This window comes from Mus musculus, chromosome 8, assembly GCF_000001635.26.
Source record: "Mus musculus strain C57BL/6J chromosome 8, GRCm38.p6 C57BL/6J".
Classification (NCBI taxonomy): Eukaryota; Metazoa; Chordata; class Mammalia; order Rodentia; family Muridae; genus Mus; species Mus musculus.
The window spans coordinates 112,861,325-112,883,545 of record NC_000074.6 but is presented as its reverse complement, the minus strand read 5'-3'; the positions used below and the strand labels follow the sequence as shown (position 1 = coordinate 112,883,545).

The following is a 22,221-nucleotide window of genomic DNA, read 5'->3' as shown; positions in this document are numbered from 1 at the left end:
AGATTTAGTCAGGGACTTACAGAAACATTAATATGGACTTTGTGCTTTGGGGAAAGAAAAGCAGATTTTCTAAGAAGAATCATCAACAACAACAAATCATGGAAAGCAAGATTGTAGTGATGCTGAACTGATGTATTTCCAAGTTTCTTTTACAAACATACATACACACACACACACACACACACACACAGGATTAAATTTTTACTTTGGAGGCACCTGAAGGGGTGAACATGGATTGCAAAGTGTTTTCCTTATTTAATTGGCCTATGGACTTCAAAGATAATTCCATGCAATTACCTTGTTCACTTGACCTGAAAGTTCATATTGTTACAAGTTTCATAAAGTTAAGAACACTGCTTCCACCTCCCATTGTATACACATGCTCCAATCACTGTGGGCTAGTGAGTATATTATACTGATTCTTGGTCCTTTTTGAGGTCTTAATCATCCTCCAGGTGACATTACTAGAATAACAGTTTGAGCATAAGTCTGATAAGAGACCCAATATCTATTACTTTTATCTATCTGTTGCAAAATAGGGAGCATGTTACAACTCAGATTACAAGGTATATATATTGGAAGTTAGTGCACAGCCAAGTTCATACCAGTAGCAGAACTGTATATTATAATGAGGAGTTGGGCTCTCTTGTTATGTCCTTCTTCTCTAACATACAAGAGGATACAGCACAGAAAATCCTCATGAGAGACCAATGAAAATTTGGCAATTACCTTTAGAATAACATACCTAAGAAATAACTGATTTAATGTTTGAGGAAATCATCTCCTATATATATCTGAGGTAATACAGTTGCAATTAATATATATATATTTTGCTGTGTTAGGACTTGTGACAAGTTTAATGGAAAACATTGTACAGCCTTTGGAAAATTACAATTGCTCAGGGTCTTAACCAGTCATCATGAAATAATGACAAGAAACTCTCTGTAGAGACGTGATATCACATACCAACAACCACCATACTTTCTTAGTCTTTTTATATAGGAATTGTGTTCAGATTTAAAAGTCAGACACTCAAAACAAAATGCATTAAAAAGTATCAGAAAAGGAGTAAAATAGAAAAAGAGCAATACAAACAAGCCAAAGACAAGAAAACAATTTTTCAGACTATTGATGTATTGAATGTAATACAGAGAAAGGCAAAGGGGCTTTATGTATAGACTTTTGGCCATTGAAGATGCGAACACCAGCCAAACAGGATCTCAGAAGCATTTCCAGGCTCATGAACAACACCATGTGAAGACGAAAGCAAACAGGACATTTGGTCTGAAGTAAAGCAAGGCCATTTATAGTCCAATTTTGAGTTCTTACCTCTAACAAAACTTATGTTTTACAGGGTGAAGAGAAGGGCTAAAGTTTCCACATTTAAAAACCATAGTTGTGAAGCAAGTTAAGCTTGGCTTTGATCATGTGCAGAAGTTGGAAAGGGACACCAATAGCGAGCTCCTTTCTTAATAGAATGATGGCTGGAAGGAGCCCATCCCTAGAGGAGGCTGCCTGGAACCATCCTGAGCTTGGACATGGCAAGATGGCCGTGCTGCAGATCCATCGCCTGTACGGTCAGGGTTAGAGCAGTTCTCGTCCTCTGAGAGCCCCTGGCTAGTAAAAGGAACTCATCCTTGCAAGTTAAGAGGATCATTGCCAATCAGAAGAAATACTCTTTCTGATTTTCACCGACTGCATTCTGAATATGAAGCTCGCTTTTCAAAACCGCCTCAGCGCTGTCCACATTCTCTGACCTTTTTGCCTCATTTCTTTTGTATAACCTTTTCTGCTGATAAATGCGAACAGCTATGGCAGAGACACAAAGCAAGATAAAGATCACAACAGCTATCAGACCTGCAGAGGAAAGAGAAAAGAAATACCCAGTCAGGACCTTGATCAGAATAGACACTGTGTCAACCTCATGGCTTAATTAGTCCAGGGAATATTATTTTCCACTGAAGTCAACCATCTGTAAGATACAAACCAGAAACAACAAAACATCTCGCCTTTTCTATTCAAGCAATATTGTAATGGATTAAGTTTATTTACGGATTCTATCAACTTTGCGGGGTCTCTTCCATTTATCCTGAAAGTGCATTATATTGGATCTGCTTCATAGGTTTCCTTTCATCGGGAAACATTAGTTAAATAATTTTATGGCCAAGTGTTGCTTCATAATAAAACACGAAGACATTTTAATTATTTTTAAAATTATAGTTAAGCATAATGCAGTACAAGGATCATGTTCAGTGATTGAATACCTAACAATATCCATGAAGTTTATTTTCCATCAACTATTGAAGAGTATGTCATATACCCAAATAGTGCTAGTAAAATGTAAATATGTTTAAATTCTTTCTTCGTGAGGCATACTGTGTTTCAAAACTCTGTGTTCTTTGTAAATATTTGAAGTATTACAATTCTTAGTTGAGCCCATGGTTATTAACTTTGAGGTGACATGCGATCGATCCTTCAAGTGGATCATGGAGCCCAGATAGTCCTCACAAAACCCTAGGATGGGGACACATAGGATGTAATCAGGTATTTCATAAGAGTTCTGAGGTACCTGGGATTAAATTTTTCACCAATGGTGCATGATAAAGATAGGGGAAAGTTCAGTGGTTAGCCCAAGTGAAGACTGAGACATCAGACTGTAGAACTAGTCATTGACTTTATGAAGCAGAAGGGATTGCACTGTCAGGCAAAAGTCAAACTCATTTAAGAATGTCCTCAATGAAACAGTAAAAATTATTCATATCATTAAGTTTAGATGCCTGACTACAAGTCTTCCTAATGGGCCATGTGTTAAAGTAGGAAATATTCATAAAGTATATCTGGTCCATGCTGAAGGGTGATGCCTGACTCCAGAAAATACTCTGCAAACATTTGAGTCATGAGTTAAACTGATCCTTTGTGCTGCAGTCACCCAATTTTTTATTTTTAAAGGCCAACTAATATGCAAACTGTTGTGCCTCAGATATCCATCGTTCCTAGTTCTCTCTAAACTGATTGAAGTAAATCTGTTATTCAGTAGAATCGCCTGATGGTATTTCATCCTAATAATAAAGGTCAAGAACTAAATGAAAACTAGGATTTGGAAAATTATCATTTGTCACCATGATTTTCAGAGTTTCCTTAAAATTGTCATGAGGACATGAATGGATGAATGTAAGTTCTCTCTCTGTGTGTGTGTGGGTGTGTGTGTGTGTGTGTGCACTTGTATGTGAGCGTGTCCACGTGCTTTGAAGTATTTTTTTTAGAATCTTTTAAAGAAACTAGGAACTTTCAAGATAAAACATTATGTAAGTATCTTAGAGTACATAGATTTTTTTTTTTCTGAGACAGAGTTTCTCTGTATAGCCCTGGCTGTCCTGGAACTCACTCTGTAGACCAGGCTGGCCTCGAACTCAGAAATCCGCCTGCCTCTGCCTCCCAAGTGCTGGGATTAAAGGTGTGCGCCACCACTGCCCTGCCGAGATAGAAGCTTTCATTACATTGTCCAAATGGACCTGGAACTCATTTTCAATGATGCTCTGGTTCAGTCTTATTATACATGAAATAGGTAGCTGCCACATGTCCATTTGATGTGGCCTAGTTGGCATATGTGGTTTGGGGCCACTCATGGATGTGGGTTATTAGAAATATAAAATATAAAAGTAACTGTGGATCAAATTTGACTTAGCAAAACTTGAGATTCTATATCATTTTGTTTGTTTATATTTGTCCCCTTGAAAAAGGGTCTCAGGGGCCTTTGAACCAGGGCTGAAGCTAAGGATAATCCTGAACTTCTGTGTGTACCCACATCCAGCTTATGTTGTTCCATGAATGGTATCCAGGGTTTCATGTATGCTGGGCAAGCACTTGACCAGCTGAGCTACATCCCAAGCCCTCAGACTCCACTTCAGTACAGATAAATGTAGCTGTTTTAATGAAATTAAATCAAGACTTGAAGGTATTTGGAAGTTTCAATAAGACTCACTAAGCAGATTCTTCATGGCCCATGTTAATATTGCTGATGATAAGCCAATTTTTGACTACGTCAGGCTTACTAGAGAAAGATAGTAATGAATCTAATATGCATTTGGTAATTTTACTAATGAGTATCACTACTTAATCACATCAATAACACATTTAATCAGAGTATTCATGTGTTGTTATATATTTTGCCTCTCATCCCTGTAAAAACAATTAATTAAGTTGCTAAAGCTAGTTCAATCATCTTATTATAAAGTTTCTAACTCGGAGAGAGGGATTCTGAAATATACATGGTGGAAAATGATAAAATATGTTAGAGTCCTATTGAAATTATAAAATAAATGTCACCATCACATCATCACATAGGTCTAGATGGGACATCCAGATGATCTGCATCAGAAATGACTCTGAATCTTTTATTTTGTTTTTGTTTTGTTTTCTGTAAGTATGCAATTTATCTCTTTCAATTTGGGGCAAGTTTCATGTCATTGCCTTTTGTGGCCATAGAAAATGCCTTGAAATTACCTGTCCCCCAAACAAGAAATTTAATATATTCAGACTAAATACAGTAAACTGCTCTGTTCTATGCCCTTGAACCACCATGTGGATGGATGGTCCTCAGGAGCAATATATGCAGGTTCCTGTCTGCATGAATCTGTATCCTCACAGTCTAGCCAGAAACACTCCATGTGTGCCCCATCAGTTTAAAACATCTCGCTAAGTCTATCCTCCTCTCTTATACTACTTTGTTTATAAACAGAGAGGATGGTTACCTACAGCTGAGAACACGAGAGGATTATCTACTCTGGAAAGTATTTGAATACATCAACTACAGTTACACACTGGGTTTGATTTATGACTGGCCGGCACAACAACAGGATAAAATTCTACCTCAGCACTACCAGACAGCACACCACAGTGGAGGACCCTATGCTGTGAATGAGCAGACAAATTGCACATAGTTGGCATGAGACCTTTCGAGTTTACGTGGCCATTTCCAGCTGCTCCTCTGCTACCAAAGCTCAATTCCCACAAAGATCAAAATGAGACAGCATGCTGGTTTCATGGACCTTAGTAAGCCTTGAGGGACAAACCTCTTTCTGCCCTGTGTGTGTGTATGTGTGCACGAGCGCATGCAGCTAAACAAGAAGAGCACTGGCTGAGACAATTTGTCTGAGCAAGAATCCTACTTTTAAATGTTGAGCTCCTTACAAATCTTAGAACTTAAAGTAGGGCTTTACTGTAGAACATGTTTCCCTTAGACTATTCTGGTAACTACCTAAACTCAAGATTAAACTAATAACTCACAAAAGGGGGTGGGGTGGGGTGGGAACAGTTGTTTTGTTTGTCAGGAAATTAAAGAATTCTAATTCATGTATCTTTAACTTATAGATATTTAATTTAAGGAGAGAACAGAAATAACAAAAAGAGAATCTGTGATTGTTATTATTTAACATCTAAAAAAGGGTCTAGCTGCTGGAGAAAGTTTAAGTATAAACAAGAGACAGTACAAGACACAGACACTCACCCCCCCCCCAACATACTTACACACAATTACAGACAAAATTAAAAGTAAAATCTTTAAAAGGCATGGGCTAGAGAGATTTCCTGGTAGTTAAGAATGTGTAGTGTTCCACAGAAGACTGGAGTTCAGTCCCTACCCCTCACATTTGCCTGTACCCTGAGCTTCAAGAGATCCAGTGCCCTCTTCTAACCTGGGGCACTGTCTTAGTTAAGTTTCTATAGCTGTGATAAAACACCATCACTAAAAGCAACATTGGGAAGAAAAGGCTTATTTCAATCTTACAAGGTCACTTTCCACCAATGAGGGAAGCCAGGACAGGAATTCAAGGGAGGAACCTAGAGGCAGGAATCAATGCAGAGGCCATGGAAGGATGCTATTTACCATCTTGCTCCTCCTTGCTTTCTCAGGCTATTGTTTTTATGTAACTCAGAACCACATGCAGGGATGGTGGTGGTGGTGGTGGTACTGTGTCCTGTGGAGTGTACCCACCCACATTAATAACCAGACAAGATAATGCAATACAGACTTGCCTGTCGACCAATCTTATGAAGGCATTTTCTTAATTAAGATTGACTAGGTTTTTGTGAAGTTGAGCAAAAACCAACGACCACTGATATCTTCACTGTTCACACGCCCCACACATACACAATTAAAAATAAAATGTTTAAAAGACATTAGTAAGCGAATCAAGTGCGAGGGCCACATAAAAGTTTCTCAAGTATATGAATAATCACATTATCTGGATATAAGGCTGAATAGTTATTTATTTTATGCATCCATACGATATTCAGAGTGCAGAGAAATGTTAACGCACTTAGCATTTCAGTGCTCTGATTAATCGCCTCTGACGAGCACTAATCAGGAAGAAAAAGCGTTAGTTCTGAGTTTGGTTTTAAAGAACGTATACTTCCAAGAAGATGCTGTCACAGTAAAGATCTTTTTAAAGTTCTCTTTGTGTGAACTTGGCAATTTAAAATTACTATGAACCACTTTCAACCTATTAACCTACGATTTCATAAAAACTGAAAGTGCAGTATTCCTTTAGAGGTGTGTCTGAACTATGAAATGTCTACTTTAGTAAGCATTAAAGAAACACAAAATGCATACACCTAACGTTAATCTCAAATTTCCCTGCTTTCACACGGGTCCTTGCAGAAGCAATGATACATCTAAGGAAGTAAATGCATGAAGCAGGCACTGTGGCTTTAAGCTAAATACTGTTCATTTTTACATAGCTTAGCAACTGATCTTGGAGTGTGATGCTTCAGTGAGATTATCCACATTGACACAGAAAATTTCCAAGGATGCCTGGAATTCATGAAGATCCTATGAGACCATCCTAGTAAACGTTATAGACCATCCCTTTCTTCAAATTCAGTGCCTGGAAAGGTGTGCATAAGAGTGAGTCTGTGAACCCACTCTTGTCCATCAAAGGTATCCATCAAGGATGGAAGACTAGCCAAGAGGCTCCACCCCTTCCTGAGAGCTTTTGGCTGTTAATGCTCAGAGTAGGGGAGTTGCTGTCTTCAGTAGTGTAGCTAATGGTAAGTTTCCCATGGCCTAGTAGATAAACTTCCACTTATGCTTGTTCAGGTAACCTAATGACAGTGGCTCACACAAAGCAAGAGGCAAGAAAATAAGGTTGAGACTCGCTGTAATGGGGTTTAGTGGGAATGGACTAAGAGGGGTAAGAGAAGGTAGGAAAGGGTAATAGAAAATAAACATGATCAAAATATGTTATATACATGCATGAAATGACCAAGAATAAAAATGTAAAAATAAAATACTAAGATTCATTGTATGGCAATTCAGACATGTAAGCCATTCCCACTCCCCCATTCTGGGAATTGAGCCTAAGACCTCATGCTTGTTGGCCAGGCATGCTGCCACTGAACAACATCCTCAGTGAAAATACATGGATTCTACCTAGATAGTTCTCTGAGACTTATATTCAGTGTCATAGTAATAATAATAATAAGACCCCACCAAAAAGTTCACTCATGCTTCCCAGCTACCTCCAATCACTGCAGAGTCGCTTTTGATTGCATGAGTGAGAGGCTCTCTGTCGTCCATCGTTCCAGAGTGATCTAAGGTAAAGGCACAAAAAGGGACAAAGTGATTCACCCAAGCAACAGGAGGAAGTGCTGAAGGACGCAAGTTTCTAACCAGACTGAAATCATAGAGACGAACGTGGGGTGGGGCTGGGGGTCCCTGTAGTTCTCAATTTTAACAATGTCAACTGCAAATGAGCATGAAATCAAGACTTCAGGAAAGAATGGGTGAAAGGAAGACCTGAAGTGTAAACAAAAGCAATTCCCAGAAGCCATCTGGAAAATCACAACGAGACTAAGAAAATGCCTACTCTGGACAAGTCCATTTATCACTGAGGAGGGAGAGAATCTTAAGTCACCTGCAAATGAATGCGTCCTTTCTCTGGATGTGGCATCGGTGCCAGAAGGGGCCACACAGCTCGACTCAGTCACGTGCCCTGTCACGGTGACAGGGGCTGGGGGACCGGGTTGCAGAGCAGCCTTCAGAGGTGCAATATGGCTGAACTGCACTGCAGAGAGGCAGCCTGTGAAGCCATGGGCTGCAGCCAATGCAGTCTCCTGGTCTACATCACTGTACTCTACAAAGAAACAACACAATACAATTAAGAATGGCCAACAGGAAAGGCATTGATGCAGACATCCGATACCTTGCATCCATGAACACAACAGCAAGACATGTATGTCCAACTGCTACCTATTCTGTCTTTACTGAGAGAAATAGATTGGCTACATCTTTCTGTAAGCAGTGCTGAGACTTCAGGGTTAATGAAGAAAGTTCGTAAGCATGGCTCATTAAGAACACTGTAGTCTCTGCAGATGATTAAAACAGTCAGAATGGATGAGGCTATGAACTAATGAGGGGTCCACATAATTTCACAGTGTTTTTTTTTTCCTTCCTTTGAGACAGGGTAGCATGACGAACTTCAGGCTACTCTCAACCTCCATATGCTATCAAGGAAGTTTCCTGCCTCTATCACCCAAGTTCTCAGATTACCGGAGTGTACCACCATGCCTGGTTTTATTCATTAATGAGGATCAAGCCTAGGACTTTGAGCATGCTAGACAACTACCCTTCCAAGAGCTCCATCTTAGCCATTAACGTTTTAGAATAGATCAAAGTATATTTATTGTGTGCGATCGATATCAAGAGATGTGTCCTAGGTTTAGAGATTAGTTCTGCTCAGCTTTTGAGACTCAAGCCAAGAAAATAACCAAAGCTAGAGGGAAAATTGGCCTTTGAAGCTCCCCTAGCAATTGCCCAGCCTAAGAAGGTCCTCCAGCTAAGAGCTTCTGATGCCGCAAGACTCCCTCTGAACATTGCAGGGGACTAACACCAGCATGTGGTAGAGGCAAAATCCAAAAGTATTAGCATGTCTCCTTACTCATGTCCCGCATTAGGACCTTCGTATCACAGTGCTTTCTTTCTCAATGGTGGCCTTTTATGAAGAAATACATTTGTGACCTCCATGAATAGATAACCACTCCTCCCATGTTAATAAGTCTGTTCTGGATCAGAGATTAATTCAAATGCTAATTTAATAGCCAACCAATAATGCAGATAGCAGTTGCTTTACCAGAATTAAATGGAAACAAAGGGAATTTATTATAGAGCTGTTTTTGCTTTGTTTTGGTGAGATTTGGTTTGGCTTGGTTTAGTTTAGTTTTTGAGACAAGGTCTTGCATAAAGCAGGACAGCCTTCAAGATACTATTTAGCTGATATTCTAGCACCAATTTCTCGAGTACTTGGATCATAGACATATACCACACCCAGCTTTTACTGTGGTGTTTTAAAGTATAAAGACCATCATACTATGATGTATTCTTCCATCCAACAGGCTCAAAAAATGGCACCATCACCCTCCCTTACATTTGCACATGTGTGCACAAAGATGTGCCTTTTTCTGTCAATAATGTAACAGACACTAGGAGTTTTTCAAGTGTGTGAAGCACATTGTTTTAAGAGGTTTTTGTCTTATTATGTAAATTTCACAGTGGCCACAGGAGTATCATTTTGCTGACTCACAGATGTGACACTTAGGCTCAGAATTGCTATTAATGAGTTATCTGTTGTTACAGGGGTGTGGACAACATATTCTGGACCCCAGACCTACTGGAAACCCCAAATCGCAGCCTCCTTTTGTTCACGGATCACTTTATGGTTCAGCCTTTCCTTCACTGTCCTCGTATCTCCAGCAGTGTCTTTTGTTGTTGTTGCTTTGAGGGCTATCTGGGCTTGAACATTATTTTTTAAGTAACTCTGGGCATCCCAATTCTGAGCCTGTCATTTCTTGTAATAGCTAGGTTTCTGAAGACCATTTTCTTTTGGCTCCATTTTCATTCACATTTTATATCTAATGATAAAAAATAACATTGATGAAAGGTTTCCTATTATGAGACTCATTCTCTATAAAAAGAATCCTGGAGATTAGGGACACGGCATCACTTTTTGGTTATGGCCTTTAATCATTTCCAGAAGAGTTCATCATCTCCTTCTTAATTAGCCATACTTAAAATCCTCTGTTCATTAACCTGAGAGACCTTAGCAGTAGCAGTGGAAAGGCTCAACAGAGCAAACTCTCAGAATAAGGACAGAAGGAACGGGAATCCAGCTGCTATACATGCACAGCTATTGCCATAACAGCCTCAGAGGACAGGTATCTGGGCCCAAATATTCTGCCTTGGGAGGCTGTGACCTGATTCTCTGGTTCTCCTCCCTAGATAAGGATAGCAGTGAGCATTTATCACTCTGTGGCTCACACAGGAGATCAAGAGCTCCAGAGATATATCACTCACCCTTGTGATAGTTTGTCAACTCGACACAACTTAAGAATCACCTGTGAAGAGAGTCTCCGTGAGGGATTATCTAGATCAAATTCATCTAGGCACATGTTCACGGGGGATTGTCTTAATTAAGGTAATTGATGTAGGAAGATCCAGCCTACTGTGGGAAGGATGATTTGCTAGGCACGGGCAGTGATCTGTATGAGAGTAGAGAGATTGTGATGATCACAGGCAAGCAAGCAAATGCCCATGCTCGCATTTGTAGTACCTGTTCTTTACTGTAGATGTGAAGTGCCTAGCTCGTTCAAGATCCTGCCTTGACTTCTCCATGATTGGAATTGAAAGCTAAAAGGAACTTTTTAGTCCTCAGCGCCGGATGTTAGGCTGTTTCACCACGCAGAAAGAAAAATCTTTCAGTCTACCATCATGCCAGTCACGCTGACAAACGTACAAACCTTCAATATCTGTGGGTTCCACGTTCTCACATCAAAGTAACCACAGACCCAAACTATCTTCTTAGAGTTTTATCTAATACCAAATGCTCAACCCTGAAAACATACATATACCTGAAATACATATACCTGAAATACATATACCTGAAATACATATACCTGAAATACATATACCTGAAATACATATACCTGAAATACATATACCTGAAATACATATACCTGACACGGGACAGACCGAGCAGGTTGTATTTACATACACACATGCATGTTACAGCAGCTAGTTAAGAAGATACTATGAATATGAAAGAGAGCTAAGCAGGATATATGTAAGGATTTGGAGGGAGGAATGAGAAGGGTGAAATGTAATTTTAATATAATCTCAAAAATGAAAAGAAGTTAAAAAAATTAAAAAAGAAAGTCAGATTAAATATTCACTAGTTAGGCATGTCAACCTCTACACATTAGGATCTAAAGGATGGCATAATTATGCTTCAAATTATGTGCATTTTTTTTATTTTTAAAGGCCATTCTCCCAGTGGAAAAAAAAAGAGAGGCTATGCTGAGTATGGCACCCATTTCCTTGACATTGTTCACTACACAGTAGAGTGTGATGACTAATTGCATAGCATTTCCATTGTCTTAGGCATTATGAGTAGCCTAGGCATGATTACAAATATGTGGGTGGCATATGCAGGCTATATATTAATAACCTCACATTTTATGAGTCACTAGGCCATCTGCAGATTTTAGTGTGCACTGGATTCCTGAAGCAAACTTCCCATGTTCAGCTGGACAAGCAAATTTCAGACTCACAGATATTTATAAAAAAATTTATTTTAAGAATATTTTATGTTAGGAACATTTTTAGAACTTTTATGGTTTCTAAAAATGGTATAAATGTTAATACCAATACTTTTCATATTTTCTACAATGTTCACACATTGAATAAAAGTTATGGAGGCATTTAAAATATTCTTAAGTTTTGAGCAAAAAAAAAATATAGTAAAGATTTATTTCCCTACTGAAAAAATGCCCCATATGAGGAAGTGAAAATATTTTTTCCAGTGGAATTGCTATATAAAAACTTATATCTCTCAAACTTAAAATGGGTAGTTAATCCTTTACTGTTTAGTGTTGTCAGAACTAAGAAGGGAGAAAGGAGTCCCCTGCTGTTAGGGTACCATACACTTCAGTGAGAGGCCACATAGTAAATATGGGAATAGAAACGACTGGTGTTCCATGCAGTAAGTAACCTGGACAATTCACTGAATGTATGTCCATTAGGGATTGGGTTACCTTTTGTGATGACTGTAGTAGTGCCTCTTTCTATGAGGGTGTTTTCCCCATTATATGTAGAGGTCACTACTAAACATCAGACTCTATTTCTTCCTTTCAATGTATCTGATACTTCTGTGAGTCTATCTTTTGCTTTCCCTGGGTTATTTTCTTTCAATATTCTGCAGAGGACACAGTAAATCAGTAAATCCTTTTCTTTTTAAAACATATTTATTTTTTATTATCTTTTATTATGTGTAGGTGTGTGTCTGCATGTGGATATGTGAACATGAGTTACAGGTGGCTATGAGCTGCCCAGTGTGGATGCTGGGAACTAAACTCAGGTACTTGAAGAGAGAAGCAACTATTCTTCACCACTGAGCAACCTCTCCAGCCCCACAGAGTCGGGGGGGAACCCCCTTCAATATCTGCAATTTTAAATTAGCTTGGGAATTTTCACAGAATTCACCTGGCTATTGTTTGTACCATACCCTTTTGGGATGGACTTTATTCTTCCTGTGTCTCCTCTGCAACTTCTGAAAAATTTAGTCTACTTTCTCATCCATTAACCAACCATAACTTATTTCCGTGTAGGTCAAACATTTTCCTTTCCCTTCATCTTCTAGGAACTAAATGCAAGTGTCAATATTTTATCTAGTTTAATTTTCAGTTAGTTCTTCTAGCTCTTTGTTTCATTTTGTTTTGGTTTACTAAAATCGACTTAAATTACATGTACTGTGTTTAATCTGTATTGCCTGTCTTCTTAAAGAGCTTAATTTATGTAGAGAATCTTGATGGTCGGGTTTTTGTTTTGTTTTTTGTTTTAATTCTGTTTTCCTAAAAGTTGAATCCCTCTTGGTGATTAATTGTGACTGTCAGCTTGAGTGGACTGAGAGGAGCCTGGCAGATTAGTTAAAAACAACATTGGGTGCTTTTACAGCATTCTGCAAACTCTGGATGTTTCCTGAAAGCACTGGCCAAGAGGGAAAGGGAACAGATACCCCTGAATGTGTTAAGCATAGAGCCCCAAACCCAAAACTTAATTCTGTTTTCCATTTGCTTGCTAGTGCCCAGTTACTTCCTGCCTCAGATAGTTGAAACTCAGAGACTGTAGGTCACACAGGAGTCTGGGTCCCCCTGTAGTGTCACATTGACCTAAGCTGTCAGAGGAAACCATTCCTCACAACAACAAAATGGAAATGTACCAAATAGAAGCACATTGAGAAACTGGGAAAACATGCAAACTGGTATGCTCTGGTACTGATCTTTACACATATGGTCTAGAGACCTTGGTAAGCCCCACATTCCCAATAATGTGTAAAATTCAAATGTTCTACATGAAAATTCTCCAGGAGAGCACAAAGATACTCCAGCCCTTAGATAGAGAACCCCTGGATTTCTTCCATCCAGATATGACCTTTCTATTCAACTAAAACAAAAAACTCCATGTTTTGGGACCTCTGGAAGAAGGGGTAGCATTAGAATTGGGCACGGGAAGAAACTTTTAGGGACTTGGCATTCTTCTTCTCAGAATTCAGTCCCGTTTTGAGACAACATAAATGGAGTAGATTGGAGTTTCTCAAAAGCAAACGAGGCCTTAGAAAAGCCTCCACAGCCTCCCTATGTTCTGACAACTACTCTAACAATGTCAATGAGCAAATTGTGTTTCTTTCCCATTATCTGATTCCTCCAATGCCAACCCAGTGTGAAGGACTACAGAAGTGAAGGTAGAGGAGAGAATTGAGAACAAAACTCTTCAGCTCTTCTTTCTGGCCATAAAAATCCTCAATGACTCAAGACTTTTGGAGCAGTCTTCCCTATTAAAAAGTAAGCCTCAATTGTATATGCCAACAAAGGGAGTAACTTCTGCTTGTGTGAAGAAGAAATCATTCAACAAACAGCCTACAAGAAAAATTGAGTTCCAGGAAATGAGGATTTGATGGAGTACCTTTCTATTACAGAGAAAGGATGTTTCTGGGAAGATATGGCAGTCAGTGTAAGAACAATGACAAGGAGTGCTTTATAAAATTCCTCATGGCTCTCATAACCTACTGCAAATTAAAAGTCTAAGAACTCAAACAAGAATAAACGCCAGTAGTTTATAATTTCTTCTGTAGAAAGGGGGGCCAGCTTCAAAGAGGATTTCAATAACTTTCATATGTAAGATAAAGATAAGGAAGGATTGCCAGAAAGTGGTGCCATGAATCACAGGAGCTCACAGGAGCAGCCAAGGCTAGAACAAGCAGATGTTTTTGCTCCTGTATATATTTATGCCAAACAAAAGCAGTCGTGAATGTGAAAGCAAATGGCAAAGTAGATGCCAAAAACTATGAGGACAAAGGAGAAGTTAAATCTTCAGGCACTCACAAAGCTACTGCTCACAGAAGTAAAACTCGACCACCCAATTCATACAAAAGTTACTTGTAGGTAGCTTTCTCAAGAACCTTAATGCTCTTTCACTTCAGAAGAGCCTATCTCATCTTAAGTGTCATTAGACATAGATGTGTGAAATTGGTGTCTTTGAGAAATCTAATTCTGGTTGGAGAGACAGAGCAGTGCTGAAGAGCACATGTTGCTTTAGCAGAGGGTTGGAGTTCAGTTCCCAGCACACATGTCAGATAACTCAGCCATCTGTAACTCCCTCCCCAGAGGATTTGATCCCCATCTTCTAAACCTCCCCCTGCTTCTATGAGGGTGTTCCCCCCACCCCACCCATCCACTCTTGCCTCCCCACCCTGGCATTCCCCTATAGTGGGTCATCAAGCCTTCACAAGACCAAGGTCCTATCCTCCCATTGATGCCCAAAAAGGCTATCCTCTGCTGCATATTGGGCTGGAGCCATGGGTCCCTCCATATGTACCCTTTGGTTGGTGACTTAGTCCCTGGGAGCTCGGGGGTAGGGTGTGCAGGGCGATCTTGTTGGTTCATATTGTTGTTCTTCCTATGGGGCTGCAAACCCCTTCAGTGATCCTGGTCTTCTAACCTCTGTGTGCATGTAGGTTCATATGCATAAACATGCACACATAGACACATAGCTGAAACTGAAATAGCATCTTCATCTAAAAATCAAATCAACTTTTCTAAGAAAGTATGAGCATACCTCCTTGGCTTTGCAGATTTTTACCTGATATATCCTTGGAATGAACATTTAAACCTTCCTAAATATCTGCTTGGAAGACAGAATAGATACGCTTAGACAACATGGTGTTTTGGTTTGGTTTGGTTTGGTTTGGTTTGGTTTGGTTTGGTTTGGTTTGGTTTGGTTTGGTTTGGTTTGGTTTGATTGGTTTGGTTTGGTTTGTTTTGATTGGGTTGGGTTGGGTTGGGTTTGTTTAGACCTTATCTAAATGTCACTGCCTAAATCCAAGTGTATTTCTCCAATCTACAGGCTGAGAAGAGACCAAGGACTCTTATGGGTTGTCACCTGTAAACATACTAAAGCAACTGCCAAGTCGAGTGAAAGCGATCTGCAGGTTTTTCAAATCTCTTCTAACGTGGAAAGAAACCCACAAGCAGGTCTCAGAACTCAACCATAAGAAGGTGAAGGAAGCAGAGCCCAACAGTAGCAGAACCATAAACTGCAACCTACCTTCCCACCACATCCTTAACCACTAACAGATCACCGATGTCTATTTTCATATGTGGTTACATATTTGACAAACAAAACAACAAAGACCAAGTATAAACCTCATCCAGACTCTGAGTAGTGATTTTTTTTTTTGAGTTTTTACAATGAATTAAATTATATCATTATTCAAAACAAGGGCATAAATTCCCATGAGAAGTTTTATGCAACTTTAAGATTATGTGATTATCTTAATTAGGAGATTTTTTAAAATGTGGTATAATTGTAACCCAATAAAAGCTTAATGAATTATCAAAACAATTTATGCCTACATGTTTCTTTGATTAATTACATCTCAGAGAAATCTCTTATTATAAAATCTCCTCACAAATGTTTAACTTAGGGAATTTTTTTTTTGACAAATCATTTGCCTTTTTTAACTATGTATATACATTGTGTTTGCATGCATGTGGGTATGTGCACATGAGTACAGTGACCATGGGAGCCAGAAGAGGGAACTGTATCTCTGGATGTGTATACTGGAAACCAAACTTGGGTCCTCTACAAGAGATGTACGCATCCCTAACCACCGAGACACCTTCCCTTTCTCTTTGACATGGGAGCTTATGAAAATTGTGAACAACACGCTTAATAAAGAAGTGGCCTAGCTGGGTGGTGGTGGTGCACGCCTTTAATCCCAGCACTTGGGAGGCAGAGACAGGCAGATTTCTGAGTTTGAGGCCAGCCTGGTCTACAGAGTGAGTTCCCGGACAGCCAGGACTACACAGAGAAACCCTGTCTCAGGGGAAAAAAAAAAAAGTGCCCTGCCTGCATCTCACAGGAAAGATGAGAATGAAAGGGGCCAGTTTCCCCCTCTCTCCTCCAGGATTGAATCTGAAGTATAACTACTTGGTTTTTCTTCTGTTAGTGCTAACAAACCTGACTTTCAGGAACAACTCAGGAATAAGTGATTATTGGTACACACATTGTTATCTTTTGTTCCATCTCTATTGCTCCATTATACTTAACAGGCAGCACTGACAAACGCAATTGCTAATGCTCTAACTAGTCTTAAAGCTTATTGCTGGACTAAACCATTCTGTATCTCCTACCTATGGATGTGCCCTCTCTCCATGGCAACAGTTCTGTGTCCACACTCTACGCTCTGGCCAACACTTCCTACCCTCCCCTGTCCATACTTTAATAAGTTTACTAACACTTTAGGTTAACTGGTACATCATAGCTTTATTTGTTTAGGTATTCCTCGTATAGGCACATTAAAGCATGTTCATAATTAAACAATGTCTCTTTCCTTTTTATTTCAGAATTGTTTTTGACGTATTGTTTTGTTTTGTCTTGTTTTGTTTCAATCAGGTTTTTAGATTTTTATCAGGTTTCCTGATATGATATGCTTTTTGGATCAATGACTTTCACTTCCACAGTTGGGATGTTTTTTGAAGTGTAAGCAGAGTTCTATGTTTTATAGCCCTTGACAGCCAAATGGTAGCACTGAATGAGACAGCTCACTGGGAGAAGTGTGCTTGCCCATCCCACAGGAACCACTTACTCATGATTATATGCTCTGACAAAAAGCCCCAATTTCCATCTTATCATTTGTTCTATAATTACAATCAGGAAATGTGTTTCTTTTGGCATCATGACTATCCCTTGGGTATTGTGACATGATACATCGCAGCTCCAGTCACATAACAGGATTAGGAAAAATGGTGTTTATAAGTGTCGAACAAAAGCCAGCTCACAATGACATAAAAGACCCTCTGTAACTGACCCTCATCTGACAAGGACACATAGCCTTGAAGTCAGTCTGCCACATTTAAAGTATTATAGGTTATAGAACTGATGAATTCTCAAAACTAATTTTGGTCTTTGTATCTTTCTTATTCTAACTTGTACTTCCTTTTTCAATTTGATTTAAAAATAACTAGTCATTATTTGAGAGTTACCACACAGCTTATTAATGAAGTCAGTGTCCTTAGGTTATCTAGGTCACCACACTTCACACTTCTGGCTGGTGAAGTAAGTTTTGCATAAAGGAATCCTGCACATACCATCTTGCTCTTAAACCTCTTCTGGAGACATTTGATAAACTCACTTTTCCTTGCTGACCAAACTGTATTTATATCTGGCCTAAATCTGCCTGGCAGAAGGTATACTTCTTGGTTCTGTAGCCCCAGAAAAAAAAAAAAAGACAGCTATGAGACATGATACCACATAGCCATTTCTCAGAATGAGCTGAATAGACATTAGATTCTCATTTCAATAGACATCTAACACATACAGTTATCCGGGCATATATCTCAAGTCTTAACTTTACTGAAATTGATGGATTTGAAAAGCAAATGGGATAGGATCTATCAATATGGACCTATCTGATGTGAGTATCCTGGATAAGACCTTAATTTTCATCCCATCGTTTAAAATCTACTATTTTTGCTAGAGTTATTGAGTCCCTCTATGTTTTAAGTGTAACGGGAACTTAGAAATAGTTACTAGATTATTCGTAGAACAGTTTGATATGATTTTCTAAAGCATCCCCACTTTGTTTAGTATCTGCTAGTAATATCAAACAATGACAGTATTCCATCCTAACTTTAAAAGAATATTAGAGAAACCCCAGGGATAATAGAATTTTCTGTTTTTCTGCTTTCATCAGTCAAAGAAGTAAATGCTCAATAGTTTAAGCTTTTGGTTGAAAATGCAGACAAAATGTAACTAAACTAACATAGGTTGATTTTATATTCTGCCTCTTACAAGAAATGTTCTGAATTTATTATTTTAAAAATAAGTATTTTAATACATTTTAATTTGGAAAGAAATGGGTTCATTTCATGTAAAGCACAACTAGAGTATATTATGTTCAATTAAATACACAAGAACATGCTACAATTACTGTAAACCTCTTCCTATAAGCTCTAAAAGAACAGGCATGATGGTTACCTCACTGATCATGGCTCTGTATATGCAACAGATAATTACAAAGCATGTGTTGAATTAATATATGAACCAATGAGACAAATGGACTAACCAAACCAAAGAAGCATATTTGATAAATATGAACCCATGAAAATGTGCCTCAGAGATCTTCAGCTAAACTCTAACTGCCAGGCTTCTCAGTCTACTTGAAAACCCATGACAATGTGATGCTTCTACCAGACTGCTCCTGGCCAAGGACTAGAAACAGCCTGCATTCTAATTTTGCATAATAATGGGACTTCTCTGGACTCAAGAGCACCCAAAAGACTCTGGTGGGTGTTTCTTAGACCATAAAGTGTGGTCTAACAGACTTCTGTTTCAACCCCAGTCCTTCCACTTGAAATGATAGTTGCATAACTCAGCCAACTCCCTCTGTGTTTGCATGACTCAGCCAAACCCCTCTATGTTTTCTCTTGCAGTGTTCTCTAAATAAAAATCTCCCAGTGTTTACTCTCTTTTTTGGCAATTGTTTCTCAAAAGACCTCTACCAAAACAACACATAACTTCAAAAGTTAGCAATACTCTGGAAAATTAATATCTTCATTAACCAGCTTGCTAATCCATTTTGTGATAACTTAATATATTGTACTAGAATATACTAATATGCACTCTACCACTTTATAATGAATTCATTTGCCACACAAAGTTTGACTACAAGTTACTAATTGCCTTTGAATTACAAATGATTAGTTGTCTCTCAAGATCCATACCTAAGGTACATGATAAATAAATGATCACTTATACTTCTGGGAGAATACATTGATTTAAGTTATGAAGTTCATGGCTCAGTTTGGATTTTAATCATAATTTTTCAACATGAATGATATACATTTGAATAATAGTCAATTTGAATAAAAAACATTAACATCATTAATTCCACATGACTATCTTTCATTCAACTGAAAAAGGAAAACAAATGTCACTCTACAGTCTTGTTAAGACAATCCTCTTCACAGGATGCATCTGAATTATTTCATAATATATCTAACATATGTCTATTCTCAAAAAATATTTTATCAGAAATCCTGGCGTTACATTTGAAGGCAAAATATGATGTCGATATTGTTCATAACTTAGTATGTTAGTCGCATGTTCTGCAGCTTACATATGTTCTGCATTTCATAATCTGATAGACCCAAAAGCTCTTAAAATAGGGAAGATTTTTTTTATTCATTTGATTATTTTTTATTACTTTGTACTATGGTTTGAGGGATATCATGCACAGAAAGCCTTCTTCATATATCTTCTTGATATCAAGAATGTGATATAGGTTCATGTTTCCTCTCAATGACAGACTATAGTCTAATAAGAATACAATCTGAAAGAAGATGGGATGCTAACCTTTAGTTGTATGAATAGAATTACCCATGTACACTTAGGCTCAGTGGTAGACCTCTTTGACTTTGCTTATCAAGTAAGGTTTTCAACAGACTGTCCTCAGCTCAGGGTGTGGCTCCATCTCCTGGTACCTCCCCTATGCCTCACCGTGCCTTTGTCTTGGGGTCTCAGTGCTCCCCATCTATTTGCCCCATAGCACAGAGTCATGAAGTAACAGGGAAGAAATTAGCCCTACAGCTAAAATAAGAATGGGATGGATTATGGCTACGATTTTCTTGCTGCTGCTACTTACAGTTGTTGACTTGGTCTCATAATGAAAATGTAGGCGGAGTTTCAATTTTACTTAAAATTGAATTTAAAAATAAATTTTTATTAACCTGCCTCATTTACATATCTGTGGAATTCAGTGTGATATTTTAACACATGTTTATGGTAAGTTTTGACCAAATCAAGGGTCCAGCATATTGATTTTCTTATTATTTCTTTATATTTGGAGCCTAGAAATGCCTCTCTTCTGGTTCCTCATGGAATAAATACTAGGTTATTGTGAACTGTCTACACCCCACTGTGCAATGGAACCTTACTCTTTCTATCTTACTGTAAGCATCTCTTCACCCTTTCAGCAACCTCTAGTCATCTTTATTTTGCAGTCAGATTGACTCTTTTGAGCATCCTCATGCAGTGGGTGACATAGAGCATTTGCCTTTCTGTGCCTGGCTAACTTCCTTTAATCCGATGACCTCCAGTTCTATCTATTTTACCCCAAATGACAGGATTTCATTCTTTCTCAAATTCCCGTTGGCTTTCTGTGCAGTGCTATTGCTATAAGTGGAATAAAACACTGTTGTTATGAAAAGAAATGATCTGAACAACACCTTCTTTATGCATCCAAACCTAAACCACCAATTCACCAAGGCTAACACAAATACCTCCACACCAGCCTAAAACAATAGAAACACTTCCCTGAAGTAGGCACAGAGATTTCTCAAAGTCAAGTTGCAAATTTGTGTTCTGTTTTTAACTAAGGGTCTAACTAGTTTTTTGTTTTTGTTTCTTTTTGGCCTTTAAAAAAACTTTCCCCAATGGTAAGAGTTTATTGAAGAGAAAAGAATTCATAATTCACACAATTCAGGAAGGCCAAAGTAATGGAAGAGAGTGGTAAATGAGAACGGGCTGCATGATGTCCCATGTTTAGTAAATTTTGTCTGTCAGAACAGCAGGCAGTTTTGACCTGGGAGACAGAGTTCACGTGGTTTTGCCTACTCTCAAGTTTAATAGCCTTAATATATAAACTATATTTTCCCACTGTATTTAAAGATTGCTAGTAAATATTTCAGTATCTACATAGCTTGATGCATTTCAACAGGTCTTCAAATCTGGGATGGTGACAGAGGACCAACTCATAACCTTGTCTTCAAACAGGAATGCCCGTAATACCATGAGACTGCTACATTCTGCCATCTCAACTGTACGTCTGCACTAGCTTGATAGCGTGTGCTGTGAAAGACACTGTAAGTGAAGCCTGAAGAGGACATCTTAGCAATTTCCCATGCCCCTGGTTTTCTGTATTCCTTTCCAGAGTGGCCATAGAAACTAACCTGCTAACTTTGTATTAAAGCTGGACTTTCTTTTTTTTGAGATTATAACATAGTTGTATTCCTCTCTTTCTCTTTCCTCCTCCAAACCCTCCCATATTCCCCTTCCTGTTCTCCTTCAAATTCACAACTGTATGTGTGTGTGTGTGTGTGTGTGTGTGTGTGCACATACATATACATATATACCTATGCAATAACAATTAATGAAAAAGAGACTGTGAGTTTGAAGAATATGAATATGTATGTATATATGTATATATATATACATAGATGTATAGAAATATGTATGTACATATACACATATATACACAAATATATGTATGTATGTGTGTGTATATATATTGTGTACATATATATATTCTCAAATATAACCTCCTCAGTACATATAATGCTGCCTGTATATGTGTTTCAGCGCTGGCTATTTGGGCTTGGACAATCAATGTTGTTGCTTTCTTAGGGAAAGATTCCTTTTCTCACCCCCAGCTTTCCTCAGTTTCCTGTTGTGCTTTGTGGACTCCTCCCTGTCTGTCCACCCCTGATGTGCCTATTAGTGTCATCCTCGTCCAACTTTGACTGTTTTGAGATAGGCTCTTTCTGTGCATATCAGACTATCTGCTACCTTAAGGATCCTTCTGTCTCAGCTTCCTAAATGCCAGGATCATATTA

The 22,221-nt window shown here is 38.5% G+C and overlaps 1 protein-coding gene across 4 annotated transcripts in view; it reads right to left on the bottom strand.

Moving 5' to 3' along the window:
* Positions 1-838: 838 nt before the first annotated feature.
* Cntnap4 (contactin associated protein-like 4) overlaps positions 839-22,221 on the bottom strand; it is a 312,910-nt gene continuing 291,527 nt past the window's right edge. For all 4 annotated transcript variants that reach the window (XM_006530730.2, XM_030243313.1, XM_006530729.4 and 1 more), the window contains exons 22-24: positions 7,914-8,132; positions 7,519-7,590; positions 839-1,857 (exon numbers count right to left, since the gene is read on the bottom strand). In XM_006530730.2, coding sequence (XP_006530793.1) covers positions 1,664-1,857; positions 7,519-7,590; positions 7,914-8,132 — 485 coding nt within the window. In that variant the 3' untranslated portion in view covers positions 839-1,663. The remainder of the gene's footprint in view (positions 1,858-7,518; positions 7,591-7,913; positions 8,133-22,221) is intronic.